At 47.3% G+C, this 27778-nt stretch overlaps 1 protein-coding gene and 1 long non-coding RNA gene across 4 annotated transcripts in view; both read left to right on the top strand.

Annotated features, from left to right (window-relative positions):
* Window positions 1-95: 95 nt before the first annotated feature.
* On the top strand, window positions 96-9405 carry LOC308559297. 2 transcript variants are annotated; one of them, XR_013999126.1, is made up of 3 exons: window positions 96-206; window positions 8197-8289; window positions 8841-9405. It is a non-coding gene; the product is annotated as an uncharacterized lncRNA (long non-coding RNA). The 2 variants fall into 2 exon arrangements; XR_013999127.1 differs by lacking the exon at window positions 96-206 and adding an exon at window positions 5346-5432.
* A 15361-nt stretch (window positions 9406-24766) lies between these two features.
* The window catches only part of PID1 (phosphotyrosine interaction domain containing 1), a 162404-nt gene continuing 159392 nt past the window's right edge, over window positions 24767-27778 (top strand). Inside the window, exon 1 of one of the 2 annotated variants that reach the window (XM_081141892.1) lies at window positions 24767-25007. In XM_081141892.1, the coding sequence (XP_080998018.1) occupies window positions 24978-25007 (30 nt within the window). In that variant the 5' untranslated portion in view covers window positions 24767-24977. The remainder of the gene's footprint in view (window positions 25008-27778) is intronic. The other variant, XM_081141894.1, reaches the window with a different exon arrangement.

Consider the following 27778-nt stretch of genomic DNA (forward strand, 5'->3'; position numbering starts at 1 on the left):
GAGTTAGGGATGAGTTAATTCCCTCTTACAGCTGTTCCCGCGTCTGTACGAGCTGTCCCCTCATCCCTAGAACACTCTGCTCCTTCCTCTTTGTCGCTTTCTTCCCAATCTGGCCACCTCTGTCTGAAGGTTTGTGTTATCCTCAAGTCCTGATCTCAACAGGGAGTCACGCTGAAAGGAAAAGGAGCCCAGCAGAAAACAAAATCGTGAGAGGCAATTTTAATCTTTGTTATAGGCTATTAAAAAAATACCTAAAGCTGAGTTTGATGGGGGTGGGGTGGGAGCAAAAAGGTAAGGACCTTCCTTTAAAATCCCCTCTCGGTATGTTTGTCACGCTCAGTGTCTTTCGCTTGAAGTTCATCTCTCTCCTTGCAGCCTCAGCTCCCAATGAAAACGCTCCCCGAACGGGGCCTGACAGCCCCTTGCCTCTGCGGTGTCACAGCTCGGGCTGCGAGCCAGCCTGCCTGGTTCCAGTCTCTGCTTTTTAAATCTGAAACTAAGTATTCCTTCTTTCCTTAGTCTTTTTCTATATCTATAAAATGGGGACAAAGTTTCAATGTGTTAATATATGTAAAGTACTTAGAGCTACACCTGGAAAAGGGAAGCGCTAGGTATGGGTTTAGTGCTATTCTTCTTCTTCATTTGACGCCCCAACCTATTCCTTCCAACAGCTAGTAGGACCCTCCCTTTCCCAACAAAATCCCTCAGCCTCTCTGTCTTCCCATTTCCCACCCCCTCAATGCCCTAGCTCTTCCTACTGAGTCAAAGGGGAGGGGGAGGGAGAGATACTGTGTCTCTCATACCCCTGCATGTGAAACTTCTATTCATCCCTCAGAACCCAGGCATTGCCTCCTCCATGATCCTGAGTAGCCCTGCAGAGAAAGCCCCTCCGTCCTCCTGAACCACGTCTGTACACCTGTCTGCTACTATCTGCTCCGTTGAGTTGTGAACGCCTTTGAGGGGAGGGACTATGTCTTATCTGGCTTCCTATCCTGAGCGCGGTGTTTGGTACACAGGAGGATGTCACTAAAGTTGGCCGAGTGGAATTGAATGAGATCCTTCACTGCTTAGTGTGAAGGCAGAAGTGTTACGAGCTTGGGGGGCTACAGAGGATGGTGTTGAAGGTTATGGGCTGTCCGTCCCCAATGCGGAGGAGCAGATTCCATGGGATTGCTTCACCCTGCGAATGGAGATGCAGTTATGCTCTGAAGGGCTCCTTTCCCTGCACAAGAGATTAATGAGTACTATTGACAGTAAATATGAACATTATCTAATGACTTGCATAAACGTCTGATATATTTGGCACAGTGCCTGTGATAACATGGAAGCCATTCCCCATTTATTTCTTGAAATGAATCTGACTCATTTAAAAATAATAACAAACCAATCACCACCAAAAAAAACCCCATAAGCTGAAAAAACATTTAGTCTCCTCTACGGCTCCCTCTGAGATCATGTGTATTGAGATTTCCCACCCTAAATATAGTGCAAAAACTTTCCTCTCTGATTGAATTTGCCTTTTAAGAAGAGGGGGCCTAGAGGGAAAGTGAGGCCTCTTTAATCCCAGCTGTTAGAGAGCTAAGCTTTTAATAAAAATACAACTGGACACAGTCCTATGTTGAAGCTACACTTGAGTTCTCCTGCAAAGCCTGTGTTGGGTGAAGGCAGTGCCTGGAGGTGCTGGAAAAAGGTGACGACCAGTGGGGTAGGTGAGCATTGCCTGTTCATTCCATGTCAAGGTCCAGATGACAGAAATGCTTTAGGTGCTGGGAGAAGACTCCCACTAAGGAAGACTGGGAACCCAGGTTATGCCCACAAAGAGGGCAGGAAGGGGACTCCACCTGCACAGGGACCATTTAGCTGAGGAGCGAGGACACAGTTCTCATGGACTCAAGTGTGAAAGGTGTGACATTCTTCTTGGTACTCAGGTACAAAAATGCCAAATTAAAAAAAAAAAATCTGAATTAAATTTAGCCTGTCTTAGGTCTCAGCCTTTTCCTTCAATAAGGTAAAAAAATCTAAGACTCACACAATCCTGAGACCCCGAGGAAGAGCCTGGAGTCTCTGGTGGCCTCTGAGCTAATCAAGAAATATGCCAAAAAGCCCATCAGGGGATGAAGGATGGGGGAGACCAGAGGACTTGCCCAAAGTCTCAGGGCCATGACGGGCACAAGGCACTCCCAACCTAGGTCACTGTCCCCTCTCTCCTCTCGTGTGCGAGAGCCGTTCACCAGGATGGTGGCCCTCGGCAGGGCTCCAGCGGAGAACTTGCTAAGTGCCCACACAGCAGCTCTGCGGTGCCAGCATTGACCTCACCATTCCAAAAAGGTTATGAAAGCTGAAGTGATAGGACTCCCTGTCTCCAAGTCTCATGCTCAGAGTTCAGAAGTCACATAGGAAATGAAACCACAGAACCATCTGTAAGTGAAAAAAGTAAAGAAATAAGGAAGCCAGGAGGAGAAAGCATCGAACGAACCCTGACCTGGGCACTGATGACGGTTAAATAGGGTCACGATATAATCAATGATGGGAAGTTTTAGTTGTAATAAGAGGTAAAAGGTTATCTCAACATCCATTTATTGAATGACTCCTCGGTGCCAAGTCCCATGCAAGGTGCTGGAGAAATAAAGATTAATTGGACCTCAAGTTCACTGCCTGGTCTGGGGACTGTCTCTAAGACGCCCAGTACTCTCCGCGCAGTAGATGCGACCACAGGCATCTATCTGTACAAGGCACAAGAGCTGTAGAAAAAAGAGTGATGTCATAGCTTAAGTCGCCTCAGTCAAGTGTAGCTGACATGTTAGTGGTCCTCTGGAATTAAAATAAAATTGACTCCAGCCCCAAACTCACGATTAGGGGGCAGCCAGTGCCCTCTCCAAAACGTCCGTCAGTTCCAGTCCCGTGGACTCCCAGTTCCTCCTGACTGAGAGCCTGACAAATGTCAGAGTCACAGGGCCACCTGCTGCGATTTCTTCAGCTTTTCTTTCCTCGGCTCCATCTGTCCCAGATGTGCAACTCATAGTTTTGCTCCAAAAATGCTTCACGAAAGCTGGCAGAAAGGCGAGTTAAAACACAATGGTATGAGGATGGCACCGAGGATGAAGAGGAAACCGTCGCTGGGCAGGACTGAGAGTGCTGATAGAAGTCTCCTGTGGGGACCCGAGGTGGCGGTGGATTCGGAGGCAGCGGCACTCGCTCCTCCCAGGACCAGCTGGAATTGCAGCTAACGGACAGAAAAACCGTCCCGAATAACCGACTGGCTAGCTGGAGTGAAGCCTTATAAGCAGGGGCTCGCAGAGGAGGCCGCGTGGAGACTGGCAGGAGGCGTGGAGGTGCAGGGGGCCCGCCGGGCTCCCCCAGGCAGCGGTGAAGGTCCAGAGGAGGCCTCAGCTGCAGGGGCTCCGCCTGAGAAGGTGGGGTCGGTCCAAGCCCCGAGCCAGGCTCCCCCGCCCAGGGCAGCAGAACCGGGAAAGGTGCCCACACTGAGGCTGAGAGGGCCACTGCTTTAGGCAGAAGTTCATCGGGTGTACCGATCTTCAAGATTTTCTTTGTTTAATTGACTTTTCCTATAATTTGCCCGTTTTCTATTTCATGGGTCTCTTCTTTAATCTTTATTATTTCTTTCTTTCCACTTGTGCTTCATTTGCCCTTCTTTATCTATTTTCTTAAGATATAAGCTAAGGTAATGGATTTTAGGCCTCTGTTCCTTTAAGTGCAAACACTCAAAGCTGTAAATTTCATTCTAAGCACTATTTTAGCTATGTTGCGTAATATTTGATATGATTTGTTTGTATTTTTACTTAATGCAAACATTTCTCTAAACTAATTTATGTCTTCTTTGGCCCTGACATGGTTTAATTTTCATAAAATTCCAAGATTAGTTTTCAGAAAATCTTTGGTATTGATTTCTAATTTAAGCCCTTTGTGGTCAGATAATATGATTTCAGTCCTTTTCAATTTCTCCAGGATTGTTAATGGTTCAGCATATGGTCTATACTGGTGAATTCTCCTGAGGCTGTGGGAAAGAATGTGTATTCACTGCCTCTGGATGGAGTGTTCCATCAAGGTCCATTAGGTGAGGTTGCCTGGTGAGATTGGGCACCCTGATTTTTTGGTTACTTATCCCTTCAGTTACTGAGAGAGCAGTATTGAAATATCAGGCTATAACTGTAGATCTTTCTATTTATTCTTTTATGTCAGTTTTTGCTTTATTTTAAATCTGTTTAATTAGGTATATACACTATTAAGACTGTTATCTCTATTTGCCACATTGATTCTGTTTTTCATTATGAAACTATTCTTACTCCTGATAATATTCCTTATTCGATAACCCACTTTGTCTATTATTTAGTCACTCTAGCTTCCTCTTTATTAGTGTTGTCATTATATATTTATTTCCATCCTTTTACTTTTCTAAGTAATTATAGTTTAAGTAAATTTCTAGGCAGTATATGTTTGGATCTTGACAATCTGCCACTGCATTGGAGTATTTCAGGCATTCATATTTAATGTCATTATCAATGTTTGTATTAATATTTACCATCTTCCTATTTGTTTTACACCTTACTAATTTACCCTATTTTTGCTTTTTCCTGATATTTTTTTTCAATCAATCAAGTGTTTTTTTATTCCATTTAGTTTCCTCCATTGGCTTATATTTCCTTGTTTTATTTTAAGGTTTACCATATACCTCTTAAAAAATCTACCTTTACATATGTTATATCACTTCACTTCATGAAAGGGACTTACATCAATGTATTTCTGGTTTTCCCCTCACATGCTTTGTGCTGTTGCAATAAATTTTGCTTCTACATATGTTTAAACCCACAAGATATCATTTTTGAGGCTTTAAACTATAAATTATCCTTGAAAGAACTTAAAAATAAAGAAAAAATTATTTATATTTATCCATGTATTTCCCATTTATGACACTCCTTAGTGCTTTGTGTAGTTCCAAGTTTCTATCAGGCTTCTAAGGGATGGTTTTAACAGCGGGTCTTTGGGAAGGATTGGCAGGAATGTCGGTGAAAGAGGTGGGGAGTAACCAGATCCTAGCAGGTCATTAGTGCCATTTTACAGACTTTAGACTTTACTTAGTCCATGATCGAGCCTGGATTCCAGGAAGTTCACTCTGGCATTGGTGGAAACATTTATTTGAGGAGCTTGAGAACACTCAGCTGTCTATTGCAATAAATCAGGTGACATTGCAATAAATCAGGTGACATTGCAATAAACTGGAGAGAATGATGCAGACCCGGAGTGATGTCATCTCCATGGGGATGCAGAAGAGAGGGCTGATCCAAGAGAAATTCAGGAGCTAAAATCAATGGGTTTGGTGGCTGAGTTGATGTTGGAGGAGAGGGGCTTGGAGAGGCCTATGGTCATGACGCCAGCTGAGAAAGCACAGAGGAGCTGGTTTGGGGAGAGAAGCAGTGAGTTCCGCATTGAATGCATTGTGTGTGCTGTTTGTGGGAGACCTAAGTGAAGCTAGATGAATATGTAGCTCTAAAAAGAGGTCAGAGTCGGGTCTTTAAAATACAAAATAATACCTATGAGTATATATCATATTAGACTATTTACACAAGGCAGCACTTGTCAAAGTATGTGGTCAGGGACCACCTACACTGCATTCACCTACAGTGCTAAGTCAAGTTAGCGGATTCCTGGGCTGTCAGTAGGACCAACGACCTCTGTTAATAAACCCCCTCAGCTGATTCTTATTAGTTTTTTTTAAAAAACCCACCCTGATTTAATTTTTTAAATTTAATTTTTCAATTACAGTTTACATTTCAGAGTCAATAGAATTGGGATGAAACCCAATTGGGACAGATGATGAGATTCCAACTGATAACAAAGAAAAGGGGGAGATACTTTTGTTTCTAGCTTCCCCAACAAGATTGGTAATAAAACTGGTTTGTTCCATAATCTTATTAAAAGGTGGCAAGGAAAGTTGAAGATAAGTGGGGGAAATATTAAGAGCATTCAGAAATTTCAGAAGACTATTTTATAGGGACCAAAGTGAACAAACCTGTATACGAGCTCAGAGTCACTGTCAGGCATCTTTGAGCCATCTGACTGAGAACGAAAACAAGGCCAGGAGATTAGTGATGAACAAATGCTCTTCCAGTTTGAATAAGAGGAATTCTGCAAACTACACACTGGCAAATCTGACTTTATTCCAGGGAAAGCTTCTAAAATAGAAAAATAAACAGATGGCGTGGAGCACAGAGAAGAGGAAGCAGTGACTCACTAGGCAAAGTCATGCCAAACTCATAATCATCCTCTTTGTTAATTATACCCCTAGATTGGTAGAACAGGAAAGTTGGGGGAAACCTTCAGAAAAGCCTGCCTTGGTTTCAAAGGAGCATTTGCCAGAGGCTCTCAGGATAGCTTGGTAAACACAACAATGAACTTACAGCTGGATGTTGGGACAGTGGGGTGAAAGTGTGGCTGCTTGAACGGTGACTTCCAAGGAGGTGTTGGTGTCAGCTGGAGGAAATGCTGAAGAGAAATGTTACACGGCTGGGCTGATTTCGACATGTCATCAATTGCTTGGCAAAGGACATGGAAGGCCACATAAAATTTGCAGATGATACAAAGCTGAGCAACAAAAAGAGCTACTATGACAGACGCAGGAATTGAAATTCAAAATTATTTTGACATCTAGAACTCTAGGAAGAAAGCAATGAGAAGAATTTGACAAGGATAAATGCAGACTTCTATACTTAAAACTTCTTGGATACAGAGTATTAATGATCTGCTGAAACTTCTGACCCCTCAGGCTCTAACTCTGACTATAGAATCATGTGTCCTGCCCTTTTACTCCGCTGGCATGCCCTTGAGTTTCTATGGTCTTAGGTGGAAATATAAGAAGTATTTTATCTGTATTTTCAGCCACGCTCTTGCACTCGCTCTGGAGTTGTGGTTGCAATCCTTACTTATATACAACATTCACAATAACAGAGCTCCTCCCTGGTATCCTATAGTCCATGACCCTGCCCTTCAGTCCCTCTTTGGCTGTGTCCTTGAATCAGCTGCTCAACACTTGCCCATTTAGATCTTCATGGTAGTTGACAAGATAGAACTTGGCGAACCCCCTACACTGGCCTTGCTCCAATAATTGTCCTTTATCTTGGGTTCTGTCTGGGCCTTCGCAGTGCATAACTTCTAAGTTTGATACAAGGTTTGGATGTACCTCAAGCTCTTTCCTCCCATAGGCTGGCTGGAAATACAGACTTAGGTACAAGGCGTGAAAGCGACCAGCTAGGTTGAAGTTGAAGCCAAAAATGTGACACTGGTACAAGGAAGAAGAGAGCTAAGAACCGAAGTCTGAGGGAAACCAAGGCAACTGTGGCTAAATAGAGCCTGCAAAAGAGGTGGAGGAGAGGGCCGCGGAACGACGGGGCTGGGGGTTCATCCAAGAGAGTTAGTGATGCCGGAGCAAAGATGTAGACAGTTTCAGGGGAAGGAGAGGATCAATCATGCTGAGCATTGCCGAGATGTCCGACAGGAGAAGACTTAAAATACTTCATTTAGATTTAGCAAAAGCGAGCAATTGCGTTTTCAAATACTCCTGGGGGAGATATGGAGGAAACTGCTAATTGCCAAAGGTTCAGAGGGAAGAGCTTCGGGGAACTGGAGATGGTGAGGTGGCCTTCACACGGGGGTGAGGGAAAGTGAACTACAGGGCAGGAGTTAGAAAGGGGAAAGGGTTAGGTGAGGGAAGTGTGTGTGCGTCATTTCTATATGTGCTCACTGTCATTTATATATGTGGCAGGGAAATGTCATTAGAGGAGGAAACAGAAGTTGCATAAAGTGTTTCGATGGAGGAAACTCCCTACAGGTGCAACTCTGTCTTCTCGTTTCCTCTCACTTCTCTCTTCCATTTTTGTATCCCACTTAGCCTTCCTTCCTCTCTCAGGCCTGTTCTTCTCTATGTCCCCCCTTTTTTGGAGGTCAGGGACCATGCTTTATATTTTTCTGTATTCACACCACTGTCATCCCAGCCTGTTGCCTTGAGTGGGCTCAGTGACAGGTCATGCCTGAATGGAGGTAGGAGCTAACATTTATAGGGGCTGCTCAAAACACGGGCTAGTTACAGAATTGTGTGACCTTGTCATTGTACTTTGCTTAGCCTATAAAGTGCTATTTCCAGTCCCAGTACTAGTTCATAATTCTATTGCACCCTTTACCCAGTACTCCTCTGAGCCACACATGATGATCAATGAACTCTGGGCTGGCTCCTGGAACGGCCGAAACATTTGGAGGAGAGGCAGAGCATCTGCACATGTGAGTAATCTGGTCATTTCTCTTTTTGGTGGGGGAAGAAAGCCAGATCTCCAGTTCACTTCCCCAATTGGCATTCACAACTCTGCTGCTCTCGTGATCATTGGGGATAAAGGTTACAAAAACATACTTCCAAGCTCTGCAAATTTTTGTGCTTAAATGAATTGTTTTCTAATTCGTTTCAGCAACGAAGACTTGGCAAAACCCATCTCTGTTGTGCTGGGTGCCACCAGCTAGTATCTATGTGGGAAAAATCATTAAAATAGGGTATACTTTTAAAGGGTAGACGACCCACCTGGTGTCTTTTCCAGGTACATATTGTTTTGCTGATTTATGCTTCCTCTTGCCCCCACCAAATTGATCAAGAATCATTTTGTTTAATTTTCTGATTCCGCAGTTATACACTGCAGTAGTCACTGGTCGGGAGTTCTCAGAGTCTCCATTTATTAGTTTTAGTAAGAGCACATTTAGTGCAATAACCAGATGTATGGCGGTGCTACTGTGAAGACGAAGAACCTGCACTCAGAGCGATAACTCTCACTTTGACCTTTCAGCAATTTCAGATGACACGAGAAAAAGAAATGACTCGGCACTTGTCTCCCCTCACCAGCGTTCTCAAAACCTCCAGGAGGACCGGTTAGTGCAACAGCAGCTTCAGCGTCAAAACATGGTGCACGAACTTTCTGTTTCTGAGAAAAGACGTAAGTCCAACAGCAGCCAAATAAAAACCAAACCAACCAACAACATAGAAAAGCAGGTGGCTGTGTGCCTGATGGTTCCAGCTAAGGCGTGGACGCCGGTGGAAGGGTGCCTGGACCCTGCCGCTCAGCCGCTTGCAGCCCACCCTTGCGGGCCGTGGGTCATGTCCTCAGGGCACGGAGGCAGCAGCAGCGAGAACTGGCTGAGCTCGGGTTCAGCGGGTGGTCACTGAAGGTCAGGGGCCCAGTTACTAAGGTCACCTCAGCCCCTGTCCCTTGCCCGCCTTCTAGGAGGCTGTTTCTGATTTACCAGAAGGAACATCAAAATCCAAATGACCCATGAATCACAATTACACTTGTTTGTCAGTCTGTACATTTTCAGATTTGTGCTTTTGCTTGTAGAAATTTGGAGGTTTGTCACAAAACTATGTTATATGAGACGCTTGATTTAAGTAGCGCTGCTGCGACCCGCAGTTTCCGTGATGGGAGGGGAGGGAGAGCATGGGGCTGCGGGGAGGCACCGGGCGCCTCTGAGCGGACTGCTCGCTTCTGCCCTGAGCAGCGCGGCTCTGCTCGGCCTACCAGCCAACCCCGGGGCGGAGTGAAGTCGGGGCCCAGTGGGGACGCCTCCGGGGAGTGCCCGAGGGCTCAGGACGGCTCGGAAGGCAGAGCCCGGGCAGGCTGGAAAGACTGGGCTTTTGTTCCTGGAAGCGGGATCCAAGGCAACGTTCGGGGGTGGCGATCCAGCAGGGAAAATTCCCCACTGCCCGACCCTTCCTCTGCCCCCAGAGCTCGGTTGACATTCAATTACAGAGAATGTCTGGTGAGATTTTCAGTATCAAGCAAACTGAGTACTTCTGGTTTCTGAGTCCAACAGTGAAGAAAGAGGATTTCTGATTTTCTCAGAAGGGTGGTATCAGCCCCCCTTGCCTGCAACAGGTCTGCTTTGGGTTGGGTGAACATTTTGATAAGGGAGTGAAACCCCATCTACCATCACTCCCCCCAAAAACAACAGCAAAGGAGCATCTTCTGTGATACAACCGAGGTCAGGTGATTTCTCAGGGGCTGAGCCCCTGAACCACGAGGCTGCTTGCCCTCCGGGAGTGGGGAGGGCTGGAGCTCAGAACAGCGGAGTGGATTCGGTCTGGGGGTGATAGCGAGGGGCGTGGGTAGAGGGAGAAGAGGCAGGTCTTGCAGAGGACATGTTCAGAAGGAGCACAGAAAGGACGAGTGGAGAACTCCTTCCATCATTACCCCACCTCTCTGAGGACTATTCAGTAGGATCGAAATGACTTGCCAACGTACTGTTTGGAAGATGGTGCAATGGGCTGTTGGTCTTCTGGCGGTGGTGTGTGTGTGTGTGTGTGTGTGTGCGCGCGCAAGTGTGAGAGTGTATGGGTGGGGGAGAAGAAGGGAGACCTACCACAACTGATCCCACCATTTGGCCAGCTCTCATTCTGTGCCTGGCACCATGCTAAGCCCTTTACATGTGTTTTCTCGTTTACTCCTCAAAACAGTCCAACAAGGCACTACTGAGCTTTCTGTTAAATGTGTGTCAATAGCCTCCCTCCTCGGGTAAGAGGCTGTGAGCATCTCACAGGCAGGACTGCGTCTCATTTATCTTGTATCCCTACTGCCCATTACACGGTCAGGCACAAAGAGGGTTCTCGTGATTATTTGTTCAGTTGAACTGAGTAGAGAAGGAGACATGACTGAAGGTGTAGATGGAAGTTAGATCGATTGACAGATCAAGTTTGGATTTCATCTTAATTGTTGGGGTGACTGGGGATGTGATAGGGTAGACCAACAGCATGCCAGGTTTTTGATCAGAAAAGTTCATTCTATTTGTCTTGGTTCATAAGCCTCCAGCAGGCAAGACTTACATCTTAAAGCTCAACTTGACTCAGTACTGTATCTTGCATGAGTACATTATTTTTTCTTGACACATTATTTTTGATGATTAGTTATAATGTCAAAGATCAGTTCAGGGTGAGCCCAAGGGGTATCTAGAAGCTCAAGTTCCTCTCTGAGCTGCCCTTTGCCTTGTAAAAGAAATGGATGCAACAAAGCTTATTCAAACTGAGGAACGTTATTATTTTTAACATTGAACTTTCTACAAAAAATGATTGGTTGCCAATTGATAATCAAGATCATTATTGTGACCATAACAAGAAGGAATGGTTCAGTGTATTTCTTTACATCTCCTCTCCACCGTCTTGGAGGAGACGTTGCAGGAGAGGACCACAGAGCTGCAAACGTTCCTGCTGGAGCAGAAACATGATAACCAGCTGTCCCAAAGTCCCTGACTTCGGAATCCGCCCAGATGATAAAAGGAGCCCACGAGCTTATTCCAGTTTTTCTGAAAACTTAGCAGAAACCATACATTTTCTCATGATAAGATCATGCAGGCTAGCTGAGCTAAGCTTATTTACTTTGGGCAAATATTTTAGCAGCCTGATGTGCTAGCCCTGTTCCTCTCTGGCTGATTATAAGCTTTGATGGATAGTTGTGCATGTCTTTGAATAAAAAAACAAGAAGACAATTGAGTAGCTATTTTTCTAAACCATTTTTTATTTTTGGTGGTAAAAATATTTTTAAGCAAATATTTCTCAAGAAACATACAAATAAAAATGACCTTTGGAAAGAATTGTGGGAAAGCCGGTTCATCCACTCCCCTCACTTCCACTGATGGGAAATTGAGGCCCGAGCATCCAGTTGCCCTCCGGGCTCTAGTCCAGGGTCTCGCTCACCCACCTCAGGGCTCACTCACCAGGGTGCCGCAGGCCCTCTGCTGAGCTGGTTGAAGATGTATCTCCCCAGCTATTTTTGTTCAGTATGAGAATATATTTTCTCCAAATTCGATCCCTGCGTTCTGCCTTTTTCAGTGAATCTAAGGAAATGCAAACCCTTTGTTTCTGGCACAATAGGACAGCAATCAAAGGATACCTGATTACATGGCGCTGTGGCCGTGTCGTTGAGGTGACGAAACCTGGCGGGGTGTCCTTTAGTGAGTCATCTCCAAGGCTTTGCCTGAGCGCCTGGTGTGCTCGTTGCCATCTCTTTTCCTCACCTGTCACTGCCGCCTCCTTGCCGCGACGGCCCTGTGATCCCCGCCGCTTCCTTCCAAGGACGCGGCCCTGAAACCGCAGAGCCTGTTTGCTAGGACCTCAGCCTGGGCAGAGCGGCCGCAAACCACTTCTAAACATTCTTTTCACCAGCATTTTCTCCAGGGTAATGGAAGAAAACATTACGCTTCTTAAGGGAAACAGATTGCTGTTATTTGAATCAAAGGAGAGCACACAGCCAGCCTGCGTTTCAAAAAGACAGGTCGCGTGTGAGCGGCAGCTAACCGGGGAAGAGGGGAGGCGGAGGACACGCGGCCGCGTCTGAGGGGGAAGCGCGCGTAAAATACCGACCTTTGGACAATGAAGCGGAACATGTGAAGAATCTTGTTTGTTTTTCAAGCTATTTGCTTTCATCTTCATGAAAAGGAACTCAAGGCCTGAGGAGTGAAACAGAGATTTAGAAAAAGCTGAGTGCGTGAGATAAGATGGAAATGTGACATCCTTTTATTTTATTATTTTTTAAATTGATCTTTATTGTTGAAAGTATTACAGATGTCCCCTTTTTTCCGCACTGGCCCCTTCTACCCCACACTGTCATCTGTGTCCCTGGGTTATGCATATGTGCATATAAATTCTTTGGTTCATCTCCACCCCCCCCAACCCCCCCTCCTTCCCTCTGAGATTCGTCAGGCAGAGAAAGACATTCTTTTATTTTAAAAAAGAAAATTGAAATGTAGCATTTCCCCCCCAAAAGAGTGAATATGTATAACAATGTCACCTGCAGAGCTCAGCCTGTGAAACAGAGGCCTCCTCCCCCGTCAGTTCATCTTAGTGACAGCCCAGGCTCTGTGGCACAGTCACATGTCAGCCAAGTCTTGTGACACTGACGGGAGATCTGGCCAGAGCAGGCCTTACGCGTCTCCTCTTCTTACTTGGCTTTTTCACTTGGGATGGGAAGTTCATTTTTCAAAATAATCGTTGAGTGCAATTTAGGAACGTTGAGGTCAGCCAGCTTCAGCTGCTCATGGAAAGTCGTGGAGCAGTTCTCCCCGGGGCCCTGCACAGCTGCCCCACTCAGCTGTGGTCAGGGGACCGGGGCCTTCCTTCCCGCGCATCCGTGCATTTCTGTGCATGCTCCTTAGGAAAATGCACACCAGTCTCTCAAGTCCATCTGCGGTAGGCGGTTAGACAGACCTGAGCAGAGCAAGGGCGATGGGCCAGGACAGAACATCCTGGACCGAGCGATGGGAGAGACTGGGAGAGCAAGCACTGGAGATAAGCACTGTCGATCAGAAGCTGTCCCCTAAGGCACCCTTCCTCCCCTAGACTGTCTCTGGGCATGCAGGTGGCATTCTCCCCCCACCTCCTCTCCCCTGGCGTTCTGCTGGCCATGAGGTAGCCCCCACCCTTAGAGGAGAGCAAGGGGGCTGGAGGGAAGTCCCTTCTAACTCCCATACAAGGACAGAAGACGACTGGACAGGCCCCGATAGGCCAGCTCCAAGAAGAAAGCAGTTAATCGCCCCTCCGAGGGGTTAAAAGGAGCCCTAGCCCACACCCTGCTCAGCTCCTTCAGCCACTTGCTGGAAATTTCCTTCCCAGTGTACTTTTCCTTCACTTGCTTAATAAATCTTCTCTTGTGAGTCTGAGTCTTGGCTCTGAATTTTTTTTCTAGCCAGAACTCAAGGATCGAGGTCTAGTTTCACCATTTACACATCTGGCCTGAGTGGAATGCGCTTCTTTGAAAATGGGGCTAGTGATCCCTACCTCAGAGTGTCCTCGGGAAGATTCAGCGAGGAGCTGTGCACAAATGACATCAAACAAAATGTTCTGGAGGTTTCTTTCTACCTCCACCTTCTCACCTTTTTTCTGCCTCCACAAATTCTTTTATACAAGGTCTGATTTAGAAGTCTGAGTGAAGAAAGAAAAGCTCATATAAGAAGGTTAGAAATGGAAGCTTTGGAAACTTTCACACACTATTTTTAGTGAATCCAATGGTGAAACATTACTTTAAAAGTTTTTCCTTAGTATATGAATTCTCATTTTCTTTCTCTCCTCATCAGGAAAGAATTTCTCCATAATAGTCTTCCCCTGTCACTCTGGGAATTATTTTCATGTCTTTTATTTTTTACCTTGGAACCACTGGGATAGAACTAAAAACATAGATAATAATTCTATGCTTACCCAATGGTTAATTTTTCAATATGAGAATGGCTTGAAATATACAGGTATGTAATATTTCTCTCTCCATATATATGTATTCCAGTGGGATCACGTGGGCTCACCTGTTTGGCGTTAGCTAGTTGTGGGGAAACCCGCTGGAACTAATACCACCACCACCATGCCCTTAGCAACCAAGGAGGAGTCATTGTTTTATGGGATGAAGCTTCCTGCTTTAATATCTAATCTGTCTTGGACCAACGTATTAGAACGTAAAATGCTTCTAACCCCACCCCTCTTCGTCTTCCCCACCCGTCCCACCCTTACCCACTATATTTGGTGTTAGGGATCCCCAAAGGGCAAATCACAAAGCTGTTCCTGCTCTTCAAATAGATGTGAGTGATGGCAGCGAAATGTGAAACAGGCACGGATGGGTCTTAAAGAATTCCATTAGTGTTATTGATGTCCTACATTATACACATTTAATGGGATCATTAGCCAACGAAGAGAATAATAAAATTTTAAATCTGGAACAAAGCTTTGGTAAACTAATCCAAACCATTTCTTTTACACAGGAGAGAAATGAGACTAGGAGAGGTGATAACTTCTTCAAAGTCACACAATGGCAGGGCTGAGCTTACTGCCCAGGACTGGGCTCTGTACACGCTGGTGGCCTCATGGGTGTCTGAAGACCTTAATTAAGCTTTCCTACATTTCACGATGACATCACTGTGTTCTGATGATCTAGGGAACAAGAGATGTTTATGAATTTATGAACTCATGGGAAATATATTATAGAAAAAAGCAAGGGCTTTCTTGTTATATACTCCTGCCATTATTAATGAGTTTTTTTTTTTCTGGGAAAATATCAAAATTGTGGCATGATGAATATCAGCCCTGAAACTTAATATTGTAAAGCTCAATAACTCATCAGAGACTCAAACCACAGAAACATTGCCACCAGTTCCCTTAATTCAACGCAGTGCTCTAAAATCTGACTTTTAGCTGCATTGGAAATTAGACATCAGAGAAGGGAAGATGAAGTTGACTCACTGTAGGTCGCCTAAGGGACTTGAGAGTGGCTGGCTGTTGACTGTCACACGCCCAATGGGCACATGCATGGAGTGCTCCAAGTTTACGCAGTAGCAGCGGGAGAGAATGTGACCTTAAATAAAAATACTCAAAATTATAAAAGTTACAGAACATTGCTTTTATCTGCATTGCTTAGTGTTTATCTACAGATGCAGTGGGAGTAACTTTATGGTTTTAGTTTCTGATGAGTGTTTGGAATCATAGTTGAACCCAGGCCTGTCTGATTCTGGCGCCTGAGTTCTTACCAGCAAGAGAAAGTTGAGAAAATTATAGAACAAGTGAAAGACAAAATTAACAATTGCCTATAGAATCATCACCTAGAGAGAACCGTTATCAACCATTGGACAGATTTCCTCTTGTTATTTTTTTCTCTTGCCTTAAAGATTTTCTTTGTGTGTGTGTGTGTGGCTACCTCCGTCCCTCCTCCTGTCCCCACCCTCGTCCCTATTTCGATGTCGTTTTTAAGATCATAGATAGGAATGAGGCTGGAGGGTAGAGCTAAAGGGTGTGTGGGGGTGCCTGTGGTGCTTGCTGCCAGGGAGCAGTGATTGTGGGACCTGGGGAACAACGTGAGTCTTTGACAGGACACTTTTGAAGTCAGTGCCTTTCAACAGCTGTGCGGAGAATGAGGGACAGGTGTTGGGGACTTGTTTCCGGGCGCAGTAAGATACAGTTTGGATCATGATGTGCTGTTTACACGCGTGCAAACGTGCAAGCGTGTGCCCCCTCCCCCGCCGGGCGTTTCCCAGGCCAACACCTTCCTTTATTCTGTGCGCGCTCTGACATGTGCTCTCCCACCCATCCCTTTAATATTTCACAGGCTGACCGTGACTCATTAAACCGATCTCACAGCCAGTGGAAAATGGGTTGAAAGCCTGAGTTAGAGGGAGCAGCCAGACCCGCTGCGTCTCGGGCTGACGGAGGCGCTGCGGTGCGCTCAATTCTGTTTCTCACGCCTTTCCGCATGGAGGATGGCTTTCGTTTCAGCTATAAAAGTAAACACAGAAACATTTTAGAGAAGACAGGGAGAATAATGTAGGGAAAACAGTACCCTAAGTTAAAATCCTGCCTCTGTGCTTGTCCGCGGCCCAGGAGGCCCAGCGTAACTGCACCTCCAGGCGAGCCCGCGAGCACAGGGCCGCTCTCCTGGCCCTGCCGGCCACCCTCGGGCCGGCGAGAGCGTCTCCATAGGCCTGGCCTGCAGCGGGTGGGAGAGGGCAGGGCTCAGCGTCGCACGCAGGGCATAAGCCGGACTGTGTAAATGTTGATAGGAATCATTTTTCTATCTCACTATCCAAATGCCTAAAAAATACACCAGAATATTTAAAAAGTGGATTTCTCTGCTGGACTGGATTAGATGGAGTAGTTATGTTCTTCCTGAGAATGTTCTGCATCTTCCAGCTTTTAAAAATTCTGCATGTTATTACCTTTTTTTTTTTAAATTACTTTCTATAATCAGAAAGAAAAAAAAAATGTTTTGTTTTTTTTTCCTAATGACTTTTTAGATGTTAGTGGTTCATTGCTCTTGTGATTTATAAGAAGAAGAAATCCTCACTCTTAATCTTAAAAGCATTTTTAAATCTTTCTGGACGTCCAGATTGGTCACAGGCTGACTGGCAGTTACTGTCCAGCCTCTGCAGTCACAAAAACCAGTCTCACTCCCTGAGGACCTCCTGCTGTGATGTGCCCACTGTCCCAGGGCACCACGAGTCAGTTCATAACCTGGAGGTTATGTGCAGGAGGTTCCTTGGGGAGTTTGCTATGGCGCCAGCTGAATTTTGACAAATTTTCGGTGTGATTGGACAGCATGCTCACTATTTCTCTGCTTATCTCAAGAGCGAGCACCAGAAAGGTGCTCTTTTATAATTCGAATCTACCACAATTACACGTACGTACATGTCCTCAAAAATGTTCCCACCACATGGTGACCATGCCCCAGCCCCAAACTTCAATAGTGACAGTAACCCCAAGCTGTCTGTTCTTTCTATTGGTCCCTTTAAAACCCTTGGCAATTAATCTATTTCACTGTAATTAAACAACTCAGGTGTTTCCTCCCATAAAATTTCTTTTGGCAAAAATAGATTTGAAAACATAATGTTAGGATAATGTTAGGGGCACATCATTGTAAAAATTTAAATTTTGGGAAGCTTCCAGAAATATCGTCTGTGAAATGTCGCATTGGAACTGGGTGCTGTTTGGTGTGTGTGGAAGGGAGGGAGGGAGAGACAAGTGTGCTGTCCGGGCAGGACGTGGTGATGCTGTCCCGGGAGTCAGGGCTAATGCGTATGGAGTCTGAGCCAGAGGAAATCAGTTTCACTAAATTCACATCTTTTCCCTTTTATAACTTCAAGCTTACTTTGTGTCTTAGGTCAGGTTCTCTGGTAGATAGACTCTGAAGCAGAGATTTATGTGCAGGAGGTTCCTTGGGGAGTTTGCTGTGGAGCCACACCTGGAAGGGGCAGAAACAGGACTAGGCCAAGGAAGAAGATGAGTGATAATGGAGTTATAACAGAAGCTTGGCTGACCTGGAGGGAGCCCTGGAGCTGGGGTCGTTCTTCCGAGGTGCCCCACACTACTACAGGCCTTTGTGTCCCTTCATCAATTAGTCATCACATTGGACTGTCCCCAGGGAGGGGGCATAACCTTGGGCAAGTTGGCTTCCTTTGGCCAAAAGCAGAGCCCAGGCTGGAACTCAGATGTGAGCTGTCATCAGCCCACAATCATAGCAGAAGGAGCAATGTGGGGGCGTCTGTGTGCACAGCGTCCACCACGGTCCACCCCTTACAGCTCAGCTCCACTTCCTTCAGATGGCGCGTTCACCCCGCCAGGAACAGTGCCTCTGGGTCTCTGACAAGTCTCTTCCCCTGGAGATTACCAGAGAAAGATTAGGGGGACCAAGCAGAGCCTCATCAAGGCCCAGCTGGTATCATCTCTCTACTCCACTACCTACTCCAAGCTCCGTTCAACCTGGCTGACAACTCTGTCGGCCTTAATGGCTTATGCAGTGAGATGACCCAAACTATCACACCCGAGAGGATCCCGAGTCCTGATCACCAGGTCTGTCTCAGGCCGTGGCTGCCGTATTTATTTATTTTCTGTTAAAACTGGGCATAGGAGTTCTAAGAGGCACCCCAGTGTGTCACATGGGTGTCAAATGTACCCCTCTCTGCTCCCACGTGTAAGAGCAGCCCTGTATCCTGAAAACGCAGGGCTTTCCCTCTGCAGCAGGGTAAATCTCCTTGAGTACTGACCTCTTGGCACGTGGAATTATAATTGGGCAACAGCGATCGCTAAAATAAAAAATAAATAAATTCCTTTGAGGTATAATTTATGTAGAATTTAACACATGTGTGTTAAGCGAAATTTGATGAGTTTGGACTCATCACTACAATCGAGAAACAGAACATCCCCATCATGCCACAAAGCGCCCTCGTATTAATTTGATTTCAATGACTGCCCTCTCCCCCACACTAAGAAACTACTGAATTTCTTTCTGTCACTATACATCTATAGATAAGTTTTGCCCTTTCTAGACTTTAATGTAAATAGAATTACATTACATATAGTTTTTTGTGTCTTGCTGCTTTTGCTCAGTAGGACGTTTTCAAGATCCACCCCTGTCATTGCACGTACTAGGAATTCTCTTTTCCTGCTGAAAAGTATGCTGTTGTAAGGATATACCACAGCATGTTTAACCATTTACTTGTGGGTCGGTATTTGGGGTGTTTCCAGTTTGACCTATGGTGAGTAAAGCTGCTGTGAACACTTGTGTACAAGTCTTTGTGTGGACAGATGTCCTCAGTTTTCTTGGGTGTACAGCTAGCAGTGGAATGGCTGGGTCACATAATAAGCATATGTCCAACTTTATAAGAAACTGCCAAACTGCTTTCTGAAATGGCTGTGCCATTGTATATCCCAAGCAGCAACGTTGGAGAGACCCAGTTACCCCTCTCCTTTTTCCTACATCCTTAAGGTAGAAGCTTAGATATTTGATTCTAGATTTCTTTTCTAAATGTAAGTATTTAAAACTACGAATTCCTCTCTAAAGACTGTTTGGGTTATATTATTATTTAATTAAAATATTTTTAAATTTCCTTGATGATTTCTTCTTTGATCCATGGGTCTTTTAATTTCCGTGTGTTACTCAGTTTCCATATTTTCCAGGCATTGCTCTGTTATGGATGTGTGAGTTAATTCTGTTGTGGTCGGAGACTACATTCTGTATGATTTTAATTCTTTTAATGTTATAGAGACTTGTGTTGTGGAGCAATATATGGTTTATCTGGGTGAATATTCATGTGCACTTAACAAGGAATGTGAATCTGCTTGTGTTGCAAGCAGTGTCCTATAGAAATCAATTACATTAGCTACTCTGCCAAGCAGAGTTCAACGCTTCTTTCCTGAGCGAAGACAGCAGCAATTCTCTTGGTACAGAGGGGTCGCAGAGTGTGGGAATTCAAGGTTTCCAAGGACATTGGCCTGCGTTCTCAGCCCAGTCCTCAGGGTCCCACTCCTTCCCCTCAAAGGCCTGAACTTGGCGCAGCACTTTCTGGAGTAGAGAATTCAGTCTTCTCTGGAGCGCCACTCCTGGTATAGCCAATCCTGCGTCCTGATCCTAAGCTTTCTCCACCATTTCAATGCAGGAGATGTGAGTCTCCTTCTGCGCTGGGAAAGAGGCACCTGGCTTTCATGCCTCCCTGTGGTCGCAGCTGAATTCCTGTCTCCCTCCAGTGCATCCACAGCACTCAGCAGCAGCCATCTGATTCCGTAATCCTAATAATTACTATTTTCCCTAAACCTGGCTAATGCCCGCCGCTGCACCCGTCAGCGCCTTCCCTTCCATTTGTATCCATTTCAGTTCATTGCCAGCGAAAGTGTTAACAATCGCCCGGCTACTGGGCTCCAGAGATGATCAGTCCTCCATCTACTGCCACCCAGTGGGTGGTCCGGCTCCCAGACCCCACTTGAGGGTCTGAAAGGAGGCAAGAGACCTGCATTTGGAGAAATAAGAAAGGTGGAGTGTGAGGCCGCTGCCCCCAAGCCTTCGGCTGCTTCGGGAGGAGGCCTGGATCTGGGATGGCCCCCACTGAGGCCTTTGCGCCTCACGCTGACCAGGCACTGGGAACGGCTGCCCCTAGGGGGGGAACATACACTTTGCCCACCGTTCCCACAGTGGGAGCGCCTTCAAGGGTGCGGCCTGGAGAGAGGACTGTGTTGTTGAGACCATCTGGACTGAACGGGTGACTGCACCCCAGTGAGGCCTCCTTATAAACTTTTAAGGTTCTGGTGGGTGGGAGCAGAGATCTACTTGCCTTGCGGGTGCCCAAGACCAGCCTCGCCTGTAAGTTCCCATGTTTTTACACCTGCCACCTGCCCGCCTGGAGCGTCTGCCTCTTCCTTCGGTCTCTCCGTGCCCACTGTGTGTGGGGCCAGTTTACAAACCAAGGTCCAGCACGGATTCAAGGGTGCAGATAAACTCCATCTGCTGCTGAGAGAAACGGGCAAGGGCAGGACTGCTGGGGGAGGGCGATGCTTGTGCCATCTTTGAAATTACCTTCCACGGTTTCAATGCGGGCGAAGGTGTGAGGAAGTTTCGACTAGAATTGCAACGTGCACCCTGGGCATTCGCCAGTCTTGTGCCGTTTGCCTTTAACCAAGTCTGCAGATGAACTGTGAAGGTTTCTTTTAAAGGGAGGAAAAGGGTTATGGGAGCACCCTGATAAGCTCCTATCACTGTGTAGGGACAAGAGCCCGTGGCTCCATCACTACAGGAAAATGGAAATGGTTTAATGAATTCAGACTTTCCTATATCGCTTATCTAGTGCTGTTTTGGTGATTCTGAAATAAGGTTTATGATATCATGAGGACATTCCCATGCTTGCTCTGCTAAATATGCAACCATAATATATTTTGCTGGCTGTCTGATTAAAATACAAAGGTAAATGAGCTTAAATATGGCTTATCACTTTTGTTTGGGCAACTAAAACAGTTAAGTGACATCCACAAATATTCTGCATGGAAATGACTTAACCAAAAAAAACATGGGCCGCTTTGTGAGACTGAGACTTTAATTATTTCAATAATAAAAAGGGAGAGGGAAGTAATGGACAAAACCGAATGTTTTTGCACACCTACTATGTGCCAGGCATGTTGTATACACTCACTCCGTCATGGCTCTCAACAATTCTGAGTGTTAAGTAATATTATCACCCTTTTTACAGATGAAAAATCTGAGGTCCCAGGAGGAAAATGACTTGCTAAAAGTAACCACCTAGATAATTCAGATGCTGGGACTCCACTGGAGTCTCTCCCCATTATCCTAGTTCCTTCCCAATATTTACTGAGATTGATATATATTTATACATATATTCAAATTATGCACACATTTTAGCTGACTTCTAAAAATCTGTAATTATACCATGAACATTTTCGGCTGCAACACAGCTTCTTCACTATCCCCCTTAATAGCTGCATGCTATTTACTATTTCTTGGACATGTTGGGCCATAATTTACTTCACCTTTCTCCTGATCTAGATGTGTAGGTTGCTTACCTTAGGGTCCAGAACCATAGACAAGATTTAATCTGGCTTGAAAAAATTCCTACGGATGGTTGTAACTCTTTCCCTGGACAAAACATTATTTTTATAATTTATCTAGGCCTTGTCACTCTTTTATAGTTTTATTTTCGGTCATTTTCCTTGAAATGGTATTTATTAAGATTAGACCTGCTTAGATGATCATGGAGGATTAAGGACACGAAATTAAGCACATATTTATTTGCAGAACATTTCTACTCATTGCACCCAAACGCCTCCTGCTTATTTCAAGAATATTCTTTGCTCAGAACAAATAGGTTTATGCTGTAAACAGCACCTCGGGACTCTCCGGGAGGGGATGTCCCAGAACACAGCTGGGAGAGCAGCGTGCATGTCCGCCTCTCGCCAGCAGGTGTCTCTGTTTCATTCACCCTCTGCAGCAGTTCCTCCTGAATGGGAAGGCTTGGGAGCAAAACTGCTGGGCGGGAGGCTGTCCCATCCCTTTCTGTCACCTTCCACCAGCCTCCACCTTTACTCCCCACCCCTCCCCGAGTTTTCTGACTCATGGCATAAAGGTGACTGAAACAGGAGTGTCGTTTGACTTACCAAACTTGACCAAATCTGTTGGCCGTGGGACTGGTAACCGAGAGCAGTCTCTACAGAGCTGAATACTTTTCTCTTTAAATAGCACCGTACTCTGAACTAAAAGCTGTATTCCTGAGTCATCACAATTAATTACACTCGGAGGTGAGAAGGCAGGATTTAACGCTCTAATGGGATGTGAGTTTAGGCCCCGTTATCTCATCCTGCTGCTATTTAAAACAAAATCGCTTTTCCCACGGAGGCCTCTGCAACTAAGGAAGGTTTCAGAGCTCAAGTCTGAAGACATCCCTGGCAACAGAATATTCCTGTTTTAGCTTCCTGAGTGGTTTAATATGCGCATTTGGATTTTTCTAGATTTTTGTCACGCAGGGCATCTCTTTCTGCTTGGGGACTTGATAAAAGGGAACTGGGAGGCTGGGAAGGTCTATTATTTTCATCAGGAATTTTTCAGGTGTGGGAGGTGTGCAGGAAAAGTGAAAATAGTGTCTCAAAACAGACCACAGGAAACATCCAAGATTTATGTCCATGTAGGGCTGACACGCCAACAACTCATCACAAGGGATTTATTGATGGGTCCAGAGCAAGTGGCAGGGACTGGGGAAGGAGCTGAGAAAGTAAATCCTTGTCGTCTCCAGGCAGGAGAGGGATTTGGGGGTGTCTGGGGAGGTTGGGGGGTGTGAGTGAACGGGGAGAGTCCTGTGGCCATTTAGGGAGACAGAAACCAGACTCTCAGAAGCATCTCTCTGGCTTTGCCAGAGGCTCCTAGGGCTCTGAGGGTCCTGGCCCTTCCTGGGTAAGTGACACCAACCAGTAACTGTGTGGCCCAGAAGGAGCTGCCTGGGGCCCTGGAAAGGAGCACCATGGGGGTGGGGGCTGGATCTAAAGCGCTACTGGGTGACTCTCCTCTGGGTGACTCCATGGATCTTGAACTGCGCAAGCCTTGGGAGATACAGGTTTCTGTCCCTCAGATTGCTGCTGGGAGCATCTGATGAGCTGAGTGCTGGATGCTGGAGTGCTCTGATATCACTATACATACACGTGACAATGGACACAGCGTTCCAGACATGGGATGTTAATTTTGACACTGCACAGGCTGTGTACGTGTCCCAGTGTGGTGTGCCATTAGGACCCTTTTCCTGCCAGCTCTGAGGCTCAGGACCCCACCTCTGGAGAGCCTTAGCCCCTCCCCCCCCCATGCACTGCGTTCTCCTTCCCCTCTCTAGACCTTCTGTCCCAGCACCTTCTCCTCCCACATTCTTCCCCAGGCCCCTAGGGTGCCCCCGCAGCTGGGCACCCTATCCCGCCAAGTTTCTGTTCCCTCAGCCCCAGGGAGCTGCTCCTTTTCCAGGTGTTTCCATGGTCAGAGCAGTCAGAGCTGCATGGCAAGAGCTCTGGCCTGAAGTGGTCCGAGTGTGCACTCCAAAGCACTCGCAGTGTGACCTGGATGGTGACCTGAACTCCAGGAGCCCGGTTGGTTCTGTCTATAGATGGGAATAGTAATCCTTATCTTGCCCAGTTGTCAAGAGCATTTGAAGAGCCGGGCCATTTTAGGAAAGGTGGTTATTTGCGGGGAGGGACACTAGCCTCTTGGCCTGGGAGCTGGGGGAGCTATGGCCCGTCTTTGGGTTCACAGAGCCTCCCTCCCGGAGCACCTGGCAGATCTCAGGGATGAAGGATGGGGGACCTTGGGGGGTCCTCTTCATCCAGCTCTAGGCGCCCCCGGCTCAGCTGGCATGCCATCCCTCACTGCATCTTTCAGCTCTTACTCCAGACATTCCCGGGGCCCCCATGTAACAAGCTCTGCCCTCCCGTCTCCCCGCATCAGCCCCGATTTATTTTCTTCCGGGCGTCAATCACCACCTGTCCTAACACTTGCTCCCTTGTTTCCTGGGACTGTCTCCCCAACTACAATGAAGTTCAGAACACCGGACCCCAGCGTAGGGACTGGAGCGTAATAGGTGCTTAGTTAACTGGGGTGGGAAGAAAGGATGGAAGTTTGCGCCCAGCCCAGCGCCAGGCCAGTCACAGGCCAGTCACAGATCCCTGCTGCCCAGGAGCTTGGGACCCCAGGGGGCGATGGTTCCCGCCCCCCAGGAGGCCCCGCTCTCCAGGCCCTCCGGCGCCCAGCCGGCCGGCCCTCTCCCGGACCCCATGCCCCCCGGGGTTCCCGCGGGGCGCAGCGGGGCCGCGCGCGGGCTGCCCGACCCCGCGCCCGGGTGCGGGCTGTGGGCGGCCGGCCGGGCATGCTCAGAGCGCGCAGGTCCGGAGGCGGGGGGAGCGCCCCGCGCGGCCCGGGCGGAGCTGCGCAGTCGGCTCGCAGCTGCGCCAGGACGGCGGCGGCCGTGCCCACAAGTTGCCGGCAGCGAGCGCGGCGCCGCCTCCGCCCGGCGCGCAGCCCCCGGCCCCCCCGCGGCGTGGCGGCTCCGCGACGCGCACCGCAGGCGCCCGCCCCAGATGTGAAGCGGCGCCGCGGCCCCTGGTCCCCGGGCGCACCCCGAGTCTCGCCGGCGTCTCCTCCGCCAGACCCCGCGGCTGGAAGATGTGGCAGCCGGCCACGGAGCGCCTGCAGGTAAGGGGCAGCCGGCAGCCGGGGGCCAGCCTGGAGGAGGAGGTGCCCGCGTCAGAGGGGCCGAGCTGCCGCCTTGGCGCACTTGCAGGGGTTTGCCCAAAAAACGATCGTGTGAGACGCACGGGTAGTAGGAACGGGATGCTGTCGGCTTAACCTAGCGCCAGGCTCCCGGCGGGGCGAGGGGGTGAGAAATTGAGGAACCTATCGCTGGGGGCGTCACAACTTTCGTCTTGGGGGTGCTCGTGTGCGTGTTGGACTAAATGAGGTTGGACTTTCTGGCCATCAATTTTAGATTGCATTCCACTGACACAATTTTGCTGGTCTGGGGTTAGGGTTTTTGCATCCAGATTTTTTTTTCTTCTTTCTTCTTTTTTGTCTTCAGGAAAGACAGAACAAATGATTTTTGAAAGCATCCATTTGCCAGTATAATTTGGAAATCTCAAGCTTGGTTGGGCTTGGTCATGGTATGCTCCTTATTTCCCCATTCGTTGGCGCCCTCCCTTCATCTCCCCTGAACCTCAGCTCCCCCAGATATTTGAAAATCAAAAGTTAAGTTGAGCCAGGAATAATTAATGCACTGGGTCATCCCATCAAAGTTTGTCACAGCCGTCTGCTGAAATCTCTTTCATTTGGATTCTGATGCTGTGGAGTTGGGAAGGGGGTGCAAGTGAGAAAGAGCTGCGTTGTCAGAGGGGACCCTTGGGACCCTGGGATCCCCCTGACGGGGTTTGATGACTTCCTTTTGCCCGCAGATATTCTCAAGAGGGAAGGCAGCTGCTCTGCCAGATAAAAATCCACTGAGTCCTGCAGTTAAACTTTTGGCAGGCTCAGAGCCACATTGTTCTGTAGTAAAGTTTGAAGAAGTGTTTAAGTGGTAAAATATAGCACCGCTGGAGGCTGAGTGCGTCTGAAGAGTTAGGACAGCGAAGGCCAGGCACCCTGGCTGGCTCGGAAGGTTTCTCAATGAAAATCCAAAGCTCCAGACTGCGCCTCGGATGCTGGGAGAGGCTAATCTGCCAGCGCTCACACTGAGGATTCACCTGCTTACTGCCACTGGGGTTAGCAGAAGCGGATGCCCCACAGCCCTTGTCCACGCCTCTCTGGGCCTGAGACAGGTGGGGAGTGGGCTCACAAGGACGGAACCGGGGCCATCAGGCCGATCCCCCAGGGTCTCAAAAGAAAAAGGACCTTTAGTCTTAGAGATGGGGTGGAGGGTGGCCAGCCTCTAGTCCCCTCCTTGTCTTTGTAAGAGAAAGCCGGCGTTGGGCTCTGAATGGCTGGCCAAAGGTGTTGGGGATGTGTTTCATTTCCGCAGTGGCACTAGTTATCTATTGTGCATTCGAACTCCTCCTTTAGCTTGGGTCATGGATTCTGTTCTACAGGAGGGGGTGACTGAGGGGTGGGGTGTTGAGGGTTCCCCATCACCTGAGGTGGGCAGCTCTTAGACATCCTTAGAGAGCTGAGGCCACAGTCGTTTAAAGTGGCTCTTACCTCATAGTGGTCAGTGCTGGCAGAATCTGTGGATTGTGTCCCTTGAAGTTTATTTCTACCGGCCTGTTTCCTTGAGGGACTCCTGTGCCCTCCGGAGCCCGCGACCCTTGGCAGGAGAGAGCTCTGGCTCGTGCTCGCATGGAGACCGTTCCTTGCTAGAAATGTCTTCCTGGCTCTTCTGTGAAATGTACACATGTCCGTTTGGCAGGAGTCTGGTTTATTACAGTCGCGTTTGCAATGCATTTATTTCATTTCGAGGTGTCGTGTTGAGAGGGCCCGGGTGTTGGCTTTCAAAAGCTGATGTAAACGTGACTTATCACTGACTAAGGTCAAATCACTGCTGGGAGGTGCTTATCAATATGGGGCTCAAGCTCATGCTCCCCAAATTTAAATTAGCAGACAGCCTGGTGCTGTTAAAACTCTACCTCAAGCCTTGTGGTTGTAAAAGTGAGCCAAATGCAGGAAAAACTTCTTCATGTTCATGGCTACTTCCCAAAGAGCTGCCCGACCCTTCTTCAACACACACTCACACACATGCACACTCACACATAGTCACACACATACACATGCACACACACACACACACACACTCACACACACACAGTCACACACTCACTCATACACACACTTTGTATGTTTTTACTTTTCGCTCTGGGGGAGGGAGATGTTGAGTGTGAGGTGGTGAGTGAGCCACTTGTAATAATATTTTATTTACATTCCTTGCGGTCATCTTTGTCACGGTCTCTGACGTCCAGGATTTTTCCTTCCCCTTTTGCCCTGGAGGCCCCACTGTATAGGAACGTCGGTTTCCGATTCCTTGGTGAATGGGGGATGCGTTAGCTTGTTAGCTTGCCCAGAGTCTGCGGCTGTGGGGAAATAGGTGATGAGTCCGGCTCTTTAACGAAGCCCCATCCTTTGCATACAAATCTTTTTGACCTTCTCATGTAACCTCATTAATTTTTTTCATTAATTTTTAATGCAAATATTCTCATTTAGATGAGCTGGAGCGAAGGAAATGCTCCAAGGGTGCTTTCCCAGACCTTCCTGTTAGGATTATGGAGTCAATTTATTGTACAGATACCTAGGAACAAAAGAGGCATGGGGAGCAAAGAACGGTGTTTGTTCTTAGTTGGTTTTATTAGCCCCCACTTGATGAGGCCCATTCAAAGGGTCTGTGGCCCAGGGAGTGTCGCAGAACTTTGCCGAAGCCTGACAGTGCCCTTCTAATTTGAGTTGAGCAAATGGCATCTTTGATCCAATTGGATTATCGTTATCAATAA

This window comes from Miniopterus schreibersii (assembly GCF_964146895.1).
Source record: "Miniopterus schreibersii genome assembly, chromosome: 7".
NCBI classification, from domain to species: domain Eukaryota; kingdom Metazoa; phylum Chordata; class Mammalia; order Chiroptera; family Miniopteridae; genus Miniopterus; species Miniopterus schreibersii.